General features: G+C 53.6%; 1 protein-coding gene across 1 annotated transcript in view; it reads right to left on the minus strand.

Annotated features, from left to right (window-relative positions):
• Window positions 1-807: 807 nt before the first annotated feature.
• The window catches only part of LOC141549062 (ras-like protein family member 11A-like), a 51,131-nt gene continuing 39,642 nt past the window's right edge, over window positions 808-12,296 (minus strand). Inside the window, exons 2-7 of the mRNA XM_074278396.1 lie at window positions 12,037-12,158; window positions 11,524-11,814; window positions 11,039-11,248; window positions 9,007-9,063; window positions 5,582-5,664; window positions 808-2,050 (exon numbers count right to left, since the gene is read on the minus strand). Coding sequence (XP_074134497.1) covers window positions 1,502-2,050; window positions 5,582-5,664; window positions 9,007-9,063; window positions 11,039-11,248; window positions 11,524-11,814; window positions 12,037-12,158 — 1,312 coding nt within the window. The 3' untranslated portion in view covers window positions 808-1,501. The remainder of the gene's footprint in view (window positions 2,051-5,581; window positions 5,665-9,006; window positions 9,064-11,038; window positions 11,249-11,523; window positions 11,815-12,036; window positions 12,159-12,296) is intronic.

The following is a 12,296-nucleotide window of genomic DNA, read 5'->3' on the forward strand; positions in this document are numbered from 1 at the left end:
TGTGTGTGGGGGGAAGCCGTGTGAGTTCAAAAGGAAGCAGCAGACCGTGATTCTGGCTTATTCACCAACTCTGGAGAAGAGGCCCCCTGGGAACATCTTGGTAAAAACAAGTCCAGATCAAACCAGAGGGAACATTGCCATTGATTGAAAGGAGGGGAGGCCATGTCCAGGATGCCTGAAACAAATGAAAGGGAAGGAGAGGAAGCAGCACAAAAGGCCCCCCGGAGCCAATCCATAAAGTGGAGGGAGACAGAAAGCCGTGAGGCCCCGAGACAGAAAGCCAGGAGGCCCGGAGGAGCGGCCTAGCGCTGGCGGGGGGGAGGCCAGCAGGCCTGGCTGCTTGAACTCTGGGCATGGAGACGAGAGAAGAATGCCAGAGGCCCGCACGGCCTCTGTCGACCCGCACGGCTTCCTACGGGCTGCAGATCGATCAGACTGTTTTAGAGTTAGAAGAAACCAGACATGATGCAGTCTAGCCTAAGCCCCGTTTTTACAGGCAGGGAAATCAAGCGGTTAGTGATTTGTTCAATGTCACACAGCTAGTACACAGAAAAGCCAAGACTCGAGGCCCGGGACATCTCACTTCCCTCAGATGGTCTTGTCCCTGAACTCTGCTGCCTCTGGAAAAGGGGCTGCCTTTTCTCAGAAAGGTGACCCCTTCTGGCCCCAGGTTGTGTTGGGGGGGGGGCCAGAAAAATCTCCACCCAACTATTTTGGGCCATTGAGATCTAGGCACTTGGGTGGGTGGGGGGGACAGGGCCCCAATGGAGAGTTTATACCACCCCTGTTCTTCCTTCAATCAACCAGTCGATCAATAAACATTTATTAAGCACCAACCACGTGCCAGGCACTGGAAACACAAATACAAAAGCGAGATAACCCCTGCTCTCAGGGAGCTTACATTCTGTTTGCTGTAGAACAGTGGGGGAACGCCCCTCCCCCAGTGAACCCTCCCAGTCAGTAATATTTGCCTTGTCCCTGCTCCAAAACAGGGGGAAGGGGATGATTGGGGTGACTCCTAAAGCCAACTGATGCTCCCTAAGCATGGATGGGGCAGTTGGGATATAGTGAAGAGAGCACTGTACTTGCACTTAAAAGATCTGGAATTAAGTCGGAGCTCAGTTACTAACTTGAGCAAGCTACTTCTCAGCCTCAGTTTCCACTTCTATCAAATGGGAAGAAGAATGCCTAGTAGGACCTCCCTCATGAACTTCTTGTGAGGATTGGCATTTGTCACTGAAAGGAGCTGTTACTCCTCCAAATCCTCTGGTCCCTGTCCTGTCTTACCCTGGTATCTCAATCCATTGGCATTCAACTGTCTGCGCTCAGAGCTCTCCTTTGGGTCCTTGATTTCCCCCCCCCCCCGAAAATTGAACATAAACACACATGCAAGGGGCACACCACAACACAACCACAAACCCACAAGGCCAGTAACACAAAATAGAACCATAAATAGCCAGGGGACTCCCAGCTGGACCTCCCCCCCCATGCCAGGATTTATTCATATGCTGTTGCTTGGGGCTGGGGCAGTAGCGGACCTGCTCTTTGAGGAGAGGGCCTGCTTCAGGCGCCGCTTCAGGTCCTGCATGTTGGGGGACTTGGGGCGGGCCAGGTGGAGGCCCCTGCGCTTTTCCACACAGACACTGCCGCAGGTACCAGCATTGGCATTGGCATTAGCACTAGGGCCGACGCTGGGGCTGCTGCCACCACCCCCGATGCGGCCCACCAGCTGGCACAGTTGCTGGAAAGCATCATTCACGCTGTCGAAATTCTCCCGGGCAGACACCTCTGAGTAGCTGCCACCCAGCTCCCCAGCCAGCTGCTCCCCCTCATCCGAGGACACTTGGCGGGCCCTAAGCAGATCACCCTTGTTGCCCAACAGCAGCAGGGGGATGTTGGCATTGGGATGAATCTTGCGGATGTGCTGGTACAGAGGCCGGATGATGCGGTAGCTAGCATGATCAGTGATGGAGTAGACACACACAAAGCCATCTGCCCAATAGATGGAGCGGTTCACCTGCTCCTGGCAAATGATGACCTCGCTATTCTCCTGTGGAGAAAGTAAAGGCAGAAAAAGGAATAGGGAAAAAGAAGCCCAGTTAAAATTGTAGCAGGGAAGAATGGCTTACCATTACCATGGTAGCTAGAGCTACCTCAAACCCCAATTCCGGTCCTTCCCATCACCTCCTGCCTGAACCCTGTAGTCACTGGGCAGTCGTCGACTACAATCAAGAGACACCTCTCCTTGGGCTGGGGATACAAAGTCGGAAATGAAAGTTTCTTTTCTCAAGAGTCTGTTTCGTTGGCGTGAGGTACAGAGAGCAGACCTCAGCTTGAATCTACACACCAAGAGAAGTAAATAAAGGCATACTAATTTGAGCAAAAACAATAACAACCGAGTCGGGGATCAGACCAGGTTTTCTGTAGGAGGTGACCTCTAATCCGAATCTTGAAGGAAGCTGAAGCTTCTAAAAGGCAGAGGTGAGGGAGGGGGACACTCTAGGCCTGTGACAGTCTGTGCACAGAATGCTGAGCTTGGAACCAGCTTTAGGAGTATGTACACAACTGTGTGAAAGGTAGTACTAAGAGATCTACTGGAGAACGCAGGCCAGAACCGCTCCGTGGAGGGATCCAGTGCCCAGTGGAGGAGTTTCTTTAGGAGCAACAAGAAAATAGTAAAGATCTGGAAATGACCTGGTCAGAACTGTGGTGTAGGAAGATTACTTGGGGCTCTTGTGTGGAGGCTGGATTGCAAGAGGAGAGACTGGACAAAGTAGACTATTGAATCCAGAAGAAAGACCATGAGAGCTTCAACTATGACTATGATTATGTAAGGAGAGAGAAAAGGACCTGTTTAAGATAAAAATGGCAAGACTTCACTAGTGATGGGCTATTTAGAGGGACAGGGAATGAGGTTAAGAGAGAGAGGAAAGAATAAAGAAGAGCTTTGAGCTTGTGAACTTGGGTGACTTAAATGGATGGGGTGTCCTAACCACTAACCAAAAGATCTCTCCTTTTTCCAACTCATCCTTCATCTAGAGGACAAAGGGAGACTCCTAAGTTATGGGCCTGACCATATTCTGCCTCTCCCCCAATATTTTTCATGCTTCTTTTGAGATTCTAGAGTCAAATCTATCATCCTTAGCCTGGTTTTGAAGGCCATTTCCCAACTTGGCTACCATCTCCCTTTGTAAGGCTTTCTGAAGCATGAGTGAAGAAATTGAGCCCATCTGGTTTTCCAGTCTCTTCTTGGTCCCAACAGGCCTCTCTTGCTGTCTTATAATTGAGCACACTAGTTTCCATGGCCAGAGGATGTTCCCTAAAATGCTTTCCTTCCTTCACACCTCAGCTCAGGTCAGATGTCTCAGGGGAAGCAAGTCCTGCTCTCCTAGCTTTCTTCTTGAACTTTCCCAGAATCCTTAGCCCAGTTCTCAATCACTTTTGGCCCTATCATCTTTTCTCTCGTACCATATTTATCTGCGTCTTGGAATTTCAGAGATGAAAGGCTCTCAGAGATCAACTAGGCCTTCTCAAAACTGACCCCGAAGCTCCACAACATCTCCCCCTCCCTAAATAGTTGGTATTTACAAGGGAAATCTGAAAGCCTCCGGTGAGGCTACTTTTCACTACCTTTGGGGACAGCCCATCCTGTGTGTTGTCCACATTCATCTAGTAGACAAATCCTTGTTTTGCCCTCTGGGGCCCAAGCAGAACTGGTCTAATACCTCTTTCCATGATGGCCTTTCATATACCCAAGAATAGCCATTAGGTCTCCCCTTTAATATTTTCCTTTTTCCTTGATTAAATGACTTATTTCTTCAACTGACTATTACAGCCGCCACCTTTATTTTCTTTTCAACTTTGCAAGGATTTGTATACATCTGTTAGCCTTCTTATTCTCCCATAAACTTTGTGAGGCTGGGGCCTATACAGTATTACAGGCTTTGGACCGTCTATGCCTAGCACAGGGCAGATGCCAAATACACATTTGATGAACTGACTTCTATTAGGCACCAGAAAGAACTTTCTTGCTCCCGGGGTTGGTCAACCCTGGAGACTCTTCCAGGAGAGAGAGCCTCTAGTCAAGGTCATCGGGCATCAATGGGGGAAGGCCTCACCTGTTACTGACAGGGATGAGCCTACTGCTGTCTAAGGAGGAGCTTTTCATCTGATACTACCTCCCCCATCTTTCCATGCACATATCATTTCCTTTTGGCTGAGTGGGATTAAAAGAAAGTTCCTGCTCTGAATGAGCCCTGAACATTTCCCTCCCCGGAAGTCCCTCATGGTCCTATATACTCCTGGGATTTTTCACTGGCACCAGCTGGGTATCAGATGGGATGGTCATCAGCCACATTCCAGGTAGAATTATCTATTCAGAAAATCCAAAGACCCATCAAACTCATTTTCTTTTCTTTTGCTTCTTGGAAGAAATGCCTTGGCAAGGGATAATTCTGGAGTTCACCAGTCACACTGTCCATGTCCTGGGATGGCAGCCCATACATGCCCCCAGTAAGCCCAGTGAGTAAGTGGCTTCCCCTAGCATTCACTCTTGAACATTTATGGTAAGGTGAAGTTCTGATGAAGTAGACTGGCTTTCCTCCTCCGGTCTATTTGTGACCATTGCTATCCCTCAAGCCCCATCCTTTCCTCCTCCTCCTTTCTTCATCCTCCTCTTTCTCATCCCTTTTTCTTCTCATGTCGTTACCCACAAGTCTTCCTGATTTCCCCACTCACTCATCTGATCCTCCTCCTCTACTCATTCCTCTCATCTGCATTCACTCTCATCTCCCTTTCCATTCTCTCCTCTCCTTACTCCCCTCTCGTTTCTTTGGATTTACTTTTCCCTTACTCCCAATCCTCGCTTCCACCCTTCATCTTCTCCATTCCCTTCCCATTCCTCTCCAATTCTTCCCATCTCACTCTCTAAGGTCCTTGACTCTGGGGAGGACTTCTCCCTTCTCCTTCATTCGGTAATGGCTGTTGGCTGCCCTAGAGGTTGTGGCACCGGATGGGGGGGGACTCCTTTCCTGACCCCAGGAAATGTCATTTGGATGGAAAAATGTGACTTTCCTGCACTCTTCCTATTGCAGCACAGTGACAGGCAGTAGAAAAAACATTCAGGTGTGCCCTTTTTAAAAAGAATGAAATAAGTCCATGGATAGGACTTCAGGGGAATCCCTTGTAGTTTCAAAGAGATGACCCTTTGGGGCCCTATTTGGGTTCTGGGCTAGAGCTGCTAACAGTGCAGTCCTACTGGCTCCTGCATTTCAAAACTCTGCTGATAAAGATGCTGCCTGCAGGTGGCCCCCAAATCCTTTTGGCCAATCAGCCACTGCTCCCCGGGGCAGAGGGCCTAGGTGTGTTTGCTCTCCAAAAAAGAGCCTGCAAGGCAAGGCTACATCTTTTGGCCCCTACCAACTTTATCCCTAGGCCCTTCAACTAAGGTCTGGGCCACTTGCTGGGCTGCCAAAGCACCCCGACATGATTTCCTGTCTCATTTATTTATGTTTTTGATGTCTTTGAGCCATTTTTAGGAGATCAGCAAATAGTCCGAGAGTCCCAAGAAGGAAGTTCTTACCTCCAGGGCCACATAGGGAGTATCCTGAACCTGGAGAGAGATTTCTTCCCCATCAAGGGTGAATTGTCGAGAGTACAAGGAACCTAATGGAGGAGAGATCACAAAAGAGAATGAAGCTCACCAGACCAAGAAAAATCAAGAGGACTGGGCATCTTCTCCTGACTCACCCAGTGACTCTGCAGGGGTCACTGGCCCTCTCTGGTCAGATTCCATTTGGTCTTCTGTAAAATGAGTTAGGCCGGGCTAAATTCAGAAGGGACCTCTAGGGTCTCTTTAGACTTAACATGCTAGTTCGGGGGGGGTGTGATTGAAAAGACCCTTTCCAGCTCATACACACCACGACTGGCTCAAAACTCAGATGGCATCTCTGTTAAGAAGGAGAACAAATAGCCTGCGTGGGAAGAAGGCTGCTCGGAGACCCCCTCATCAGGCTGAGTCAAAGCTGCCATTTACCTAGGGGGTGGGCGGCAATAATGTAGAAGAAAGTACTTGACAGATGCTAAATCACTGGTATTGGGCTGTGAAGCAGGAAGCTCACTGAGCCAGGCTGGGGTCATGGGGAGAAAGTAGGGCCTCGGGAAGATGAGGGGAGGGGGGTTTGGCCCACCCTCATTGTGTGGCCAGCATACAAAGGTGTCAATCTGCAGAAACAAGAGGCTGTTCATCTGGGATACCTGTTTCCTCTCCTTCTGGAGAAATGACTGGGATAGGTCCTTCTGGGAGCAGATGGAGGCTTGGTGCTATTGAACCAACTTTAAAGGTCACTTCTCCCAAGGAAGCCCATTGGGGTCACCCATTCCAAGGACGTCAGGCTTAGAGTCAGGATACCCAGGATACATAACTTACTAGCTAGAGGACCACTGCGCTGCTCTGAGTTTGTTTCCTCATCCATAAAATGGGAATATGAATACCTAAGACTACCTGCCTCCTAGAGCAGCTTTGAGGAATGCATTTTGCAACTCTTAAAGGGCTGGAGAAATGGGAGTTAATGTCACGTCTCCCCTACACAGACACTACAGGTATTAGGCAACTTCCAAAGAAAAAAGGCAGTTGGACTGGGAGTCAGGAAGGCTCATGTTCAAATCCTGCCTCTGACATAGACAGGTTGGGCAGAGACTTTGAGCCCCTCGGGAGACAACTCTCTGGAACCATAATTTATGGGGGACTTGCTAATCTACCTTGGCGGAGGGTGTTTCTCAACACCTGTAAAATAAGAGGCCTCACCCTCCCCTCACCCTCCCCTTCACAGTACACTCTTTTGGACGCCCTGTGTTTTTAGAAGCACCAAGATTGCACAGGGGTCGGAGCACCTGAGCTGGAATCGGGAAGATCTGAGTTCAAATCCAGGTAACTTGTGGGACTTCAGTTCTTTCTACCTCAGTTTCCTCAACTGTAAAATGGGAAGGGAATAATAGCATCTTCTTCCCAGGGTTTCTTGGGGGGGGGTTCAAGTGGGGTATTTATAAAGAGCTTAGCCAATTGCCTAAAATATAGTCGGCACTTCATAAATAAATTCTTATTTCCTTCCTATTTCAACAGCCTACACGTAGACCCAGGTTTCAGCAATGTCCTTTTTGGAAAGTCAGAGCACATGCTCTTGTTCCCATGAGAAGAGACCACTCAGGCCACAGGGGGAGCAGGGAAAGCATACTGCATGCCCACACTGAAATACCAAGGAATAGAGCTGGCTTTGGGGGCCTTCCCTGATCACAAAATGCCCTGACTGCACAGTGGTTGCTAAGGCTGCAAGCTGTTGCTACGGACCAGCTGATTCCCTGCATGGATCGTCCTGGATTGTTTGCCTTCATGAGGGCTGGAGTCACACTATTCCCATTCCTTTGACAGAGTGCCCGTTCCTCTCCTCTTCCCTGGCCGGCCCAGGAGAAGGGTGCTCCACCCAGGGGTAGGGAGATACTCTTTGGATTTGTTAGCCATCCCGGGCAAGCCAAGATTAGGAAAGGAGATGTGGGCAATAAAGGGAGAAAACCAGCAAGAATCCAAGTCTTGGCAGATCTGAGAACTAAATAAACCTTTTCCCTGAGCAGGGAGGAGTCAGAGAGGAAAGGTGGGAATGAGCCCCGGCAAATACAGGCCTACAGGGAGAATTTGACTGCTGCACCTGACGGAGGGTTACAATGATCCTAATATAATAATAGGTTAACAATAGTAATAACTCGAGTGCTTTCCTCACTAACAACCCAGGGTAAGAAGCAGAACATATATTATTAGCCCATTTTTGTGGATCAGAATACTGAACTTCAGTGAGTGTTCCTCCTCCTCACTAGGATAATGGCTGTGGTCTTTACCTGTGGCTAGAGAGCCTTATGGTTCCTTCTGGGACAGTTTTCCAGGCCAATCATTCTGGACAACAGCACTTGCCTTCATGGAGCCCCTCTCCTCCCAAGCACTTTCCCCAGAGTCAGTCAGTTCAATGTTCTTCAAACAATTTGTGGCAGATAGGATGAGGGAGCAGAGTCCACAGAATCAAAGCATTTACCCACTAGAAAGGTCCTCAGAGATCATTTAACCTAACCCAATCCCCTTTAGTTTGCTGAAAAGGAAACTGAGTCGGGGTTGGGGGTGTTGATTACTCAGGGTTACACAGTAACTAAACAGCTGAGCCAGGGATTCTGGGTTGAAATCTATCCTCCTTACCCCTAGCCACCCAAACTCCCTTCAAAGTCTCCCCATTCTGCATATGTGGACAATGAACTGAAGTCTCCCCATTCTGCATATGTGGACAATGAACTGAAGTCTCCCCATTCTGCATATGTGGACAATGAACTGACTGACTGCCGGCCCATGACTCTAGCTGGGTTTCTATGGAAGGGAAGAAAACCCCAGGCCATCTGGGAGTGGGCAGAGAGCCACTTGGCCCGCAGCTGAATGGGTTCGTGTCCTTGCCTTGCTGGACCTGATGTCTTCGATGCCTCATGCCAGCTCAAAAGCTAGGATCCCAGGAGACTGTGATGTGGCCTCCTCTGCCCATCCCCTCCAGTGGCAAAGGGGCCTCCAAACCTGTGGAGGCCCCGAGGCTTGAGCCGGCTGCCTGAGTTGAGAACCCTGGGCTTGGCCCAAGTCTTCTGTAAGGACCAGGCCCACATCCTCCAGCCCGGGGAAGAAGACATACCCTGGTGACCTGGCTGAGGGCTTCTGGGACTTCTTCCTTTTTTCTTCTCTTGTGAGGCCCTAGGCCAGCAGCCTCTCTCTGGGTTTTCATGGACATCCTCCCTTTACCCCTTTCCTCAGCAGGATGAGAAGGGGGGGAAGGGGAGGAGATGGACTGCTGGTCTCGCTGGAATGGGGGTGGGGTGAGAGTTTTTCCACTATGAATCAAAGGTCGCCCCTGGGGAGCTGGGGGAAGGGCCTGGGCCGAAGAGAGGAAGTGCTGGCCCCATCAGGGCCCAGGAACTGGAGGGACTCACCGGTGTTGGCCTCATAGTCGCCAATAAATCTCTTGGTGAGGAAACGGACCACCAGGGCTGTAAAACAAGGCAAAGCCACACTTTGATCCCCGAGAGGGACTGAGCACTCCCCAAAGTCAGGCCTTTTCAGGGCCTCCCTCCTCTTCAGCGGGACTGACGCCCCGGTCTGGGCCAGCCTCTGCTGTCCTCAGGCCCGGACTCCCAAAGGACGAGGAGAGGGGAAGGCTCAGGGACGGGAGAAGGGCTCTCTGGGCTCCGACGTGGCCTCCAGAATTCTCTGAAAGGAGAGCCCCTACTTTGGGGGAATTCTCCCAAGCTCAGGGGGAGTCACATATTCCTTCAGCCCCAATTTTCTGGAGCTTTATGTCTCCCCACCACAGTTTCTTTAATACCCCTTGGCCCTAAACCTTGGGAGGTGTTGTCTTTGGGAAGGCAGCCAAAGGGGGAGGGGAAATCATCTGAGACGGGGTGGGGGTAGGGGATCAGAACTGAGCCGGGGTGGGAGTAGCAGCTCTGAACTTGGAGGAGGGAGTCAGCTTAAGGGGGCGTATGTCAGAGCTGAGCTGAGGGGACAGGGGGTTTAGTTGAAGAAGGTATCAGCCCAGACTCAGGGGGCCGTGTCAGCAGCGATCCTGGGGGGCAATGTGCAGAACCTGGGGTGGCGTACCAGCCTGTGGGGGGGCAGCCAGGCCTGAGCGGGACAGTGTTGTTGGGAGTGTAGTAAGGACAGAGGTAAGAGGGGGAGTAGGAGCTAAGTTTAGGGGGTAATATGAGAGCTAAGCTGGGGAAAAGGTGTCAGAGTTGAAGAAGGGGATGGTCTCAGTGCCGAGCCTGGGGTGGGGGAATCTGAGGGGTCCCCCTGGGAACAGTGTCGGCGCTAAGAGGGGGGGTCAGAGCTCTGGTTAGGGGGGTTTGAAAGCAGAATTGGGAGGAAAAAGGTGTCAGCTCTGAGTTTAAGGAATGGGGGTATTGAGCCTTGGGGTCACGGAGTGGGGAAGTGTGTCAGAGCAGAGCTTAGGAGTGTGTCAGGGGGGGGGAGCCAGAGCTAAGTTTAGGGGGTAATATGAGAGCCGAGCTGGGGGAAAGGGTGCCAGTTTAGAACTGAAGAAAAGGGGGTGTGTCCACAGCCAGTGGGGGATAGCAGCCTGAGGTGTGGGCATGTCAGCACTGGGTGGGGGGGGGGAGTGCTGGGTTTTGATGGATATAAGCAGAGTTAGCAGAAGGGTAATCAATGCTGCCCGGGAGGGGCTGAGGATCCTGGGGGCGGGGTGGGGGGTAATAAGCGCAGAGATTCTGGGGGGTGTGTCTGCAACTGACTGGGGGGTGTGTCCGAACTGGGTTTGGGGGGATGAGGGCAGAGGCGCTGAGCCTGGGAGGTGGGATGGCAGTTTTGAAGTGGGGGGGGGAATGTCAGGACTGAGTTGGGAGGGGGGAGACAAAGCTAAGTTGGGGGAAATAACGTGAGAGCCGAAAAGGGAAAGGATTTTGAGCTCACCGTGGAGAAGGAGGTTAAAGCTTGTGGGGGGTGGGGTGTTAGAGCTAAGTGGGGGGGGGTCACCACAGGTCTGTCCCCTCCAGCACGGGTCAACTGAAGGGGGAGGGAATATTAGGATGCAGCCTTGGGGCAGGGTGGAATCCCGAGTCCCCTCCCCCGTAGATCAGCCAGTCACCTGGGCCACCTGTTAGGCGTTCTGGAGCTCCGCTCCCGTTCCCAGCCGCCCCACCCCGGCTCGGCCGCTGTGCCAGAGTTCTGGGCCGGCCGGGTCCCGGGGCCCCGCCGCCCCCCTCCCGCCCCCCCCCCCGCCTTTCCCCTCCCCCCCACCCATCGCAGTCTGCCTGGCGTCGCCCCCTCCCCCAGACCTCCCAGGCCTCGGGGTCAGCGCCCGTCCCGTGGCCCCTCTCCCGGGTCCCGCTTCCCATTCCGCCCCCGCCCCGGGCCCATCCCGCTCCTCACCTCCCGGCCCCGGGGGGCCCGACCCCACGCCGCCCTGCCCCGCTCTCCACCCGCTCGGGGCCCCGGGCCCGCTCTTACCAGTCTTGCCGACGCTGCTGGCCCCGAGCACCACGATCTTTATGGCCTTGCCCGGGGGTGGGCAGACCGGCCCGGGGCACTCGGGGATGGGCACCAGCAGAAAGTTGGTGGAGTAGGGCGCTATGGCCGAGGTGGAGAAGTGCCACATGGTCGCTGGAGGCGGGAGGTGGCGGTAGCGGCGGCGCAGGCAGCAGCGGCAGCGGCAGCGGCCTGGCTCGGTGGGGCCGGCGGCGGGCCCACGGGCCAGTGGCGGCGGCGGCGGCGGCGGCAGGGACGGCCCGACGGCCGGACGGCCCGCGGCTGCGGCTGCGGCTGCACAGGAGGCTCTCTCGGCCTGGCCCAGCGTGCCGACTGGTCCAGCTGCGCTGGCACCTCTCGGAGCTGCTCGGGACCCCCTGCCCTGCCCTGCCCTCCCCTCCAGGGGCGAGCGTGCCCTCTCCGGCTGCCGCCGCCGCCGCCGCCGCCGCCGCCGCTACTGTCGCAGCCGCGGGGCCGAGGCGTCTCCTGACCAGGCAGCCTCCTCCGCGCCCGCCCACGGCCAAGTTCACCAGCGAGCGCGGCCACCGGGAAAAGTTTGGGAGCCGCTCGCTGCGCTCGCTCGCTCACTAGCTGCTGCTGCTCCGCGGGAAAGCGCGCTCGGCACCAGGGAGAGACAGCCCTGGCCAATCGGCGGGCGCGCGGGGCCGGGTTTGGCGGGTCGCCGAGCCCCCACTTGTCCCGGCAGCCAATGGCCGAGCCCGGAGGGCCGGGCAACGGCAGCGCTTGCACCAGCCTCACTTAGGTAATTGAGCCCAAAATATTAGGGTGGGAATGTGCCAGAGGCCAAGAGACTGGTGGCAAGGAGACCAGCCTCACTTAGGTAACTGGGACCAAAATATTAGGGGCTGGGGGATGGGGGACTAATGTGTCACACAACAGGCGGCAGCAGGGCTGGCTTTGCAACTAGCCTTTGGACACAGAAAAGAGAATGCAAGAGCTAGGGGGAAACACCCCCAAACCTAGAGCGTGCTGGAGCGGGCAGGGGGGCCCCGATACAGGCTGCCAGAGAGCCAAAGAATCTTCCAACCTAGAACCCTCCTGGAGGAAAGGGGGTCTTGAAGAGTCTGGGTTCTTAGGAACTCTAGACCAAAAATCAAGTCACAATGTAGAACTATTACTGAGAGGCCATAGGGGCCAAAGGAACTCCGCCCTGGCCGGCGGAGGCTCAGGACCCGTGCATGGATGGAGGCTTCAAAGAGCTATTTCGGGGTCTCCCTTT

Source organism: Sminthopsis crassicaudata, chromosome X (assembly GCF_048593235.1).
Source record: "Sminthopsis crassicaudata isolate SCR6 chromosome X, ASM4859323v1, whole genome shotgun sequence".
Classification (NCBI taxonomy): domain Eukaryota; kingdom Metazoa; phylum Chordata; class Mammalia; order Dasyuromorphia; family Dasyuridae; genus Sminthopsis; species Sminthopsis crassicaudata.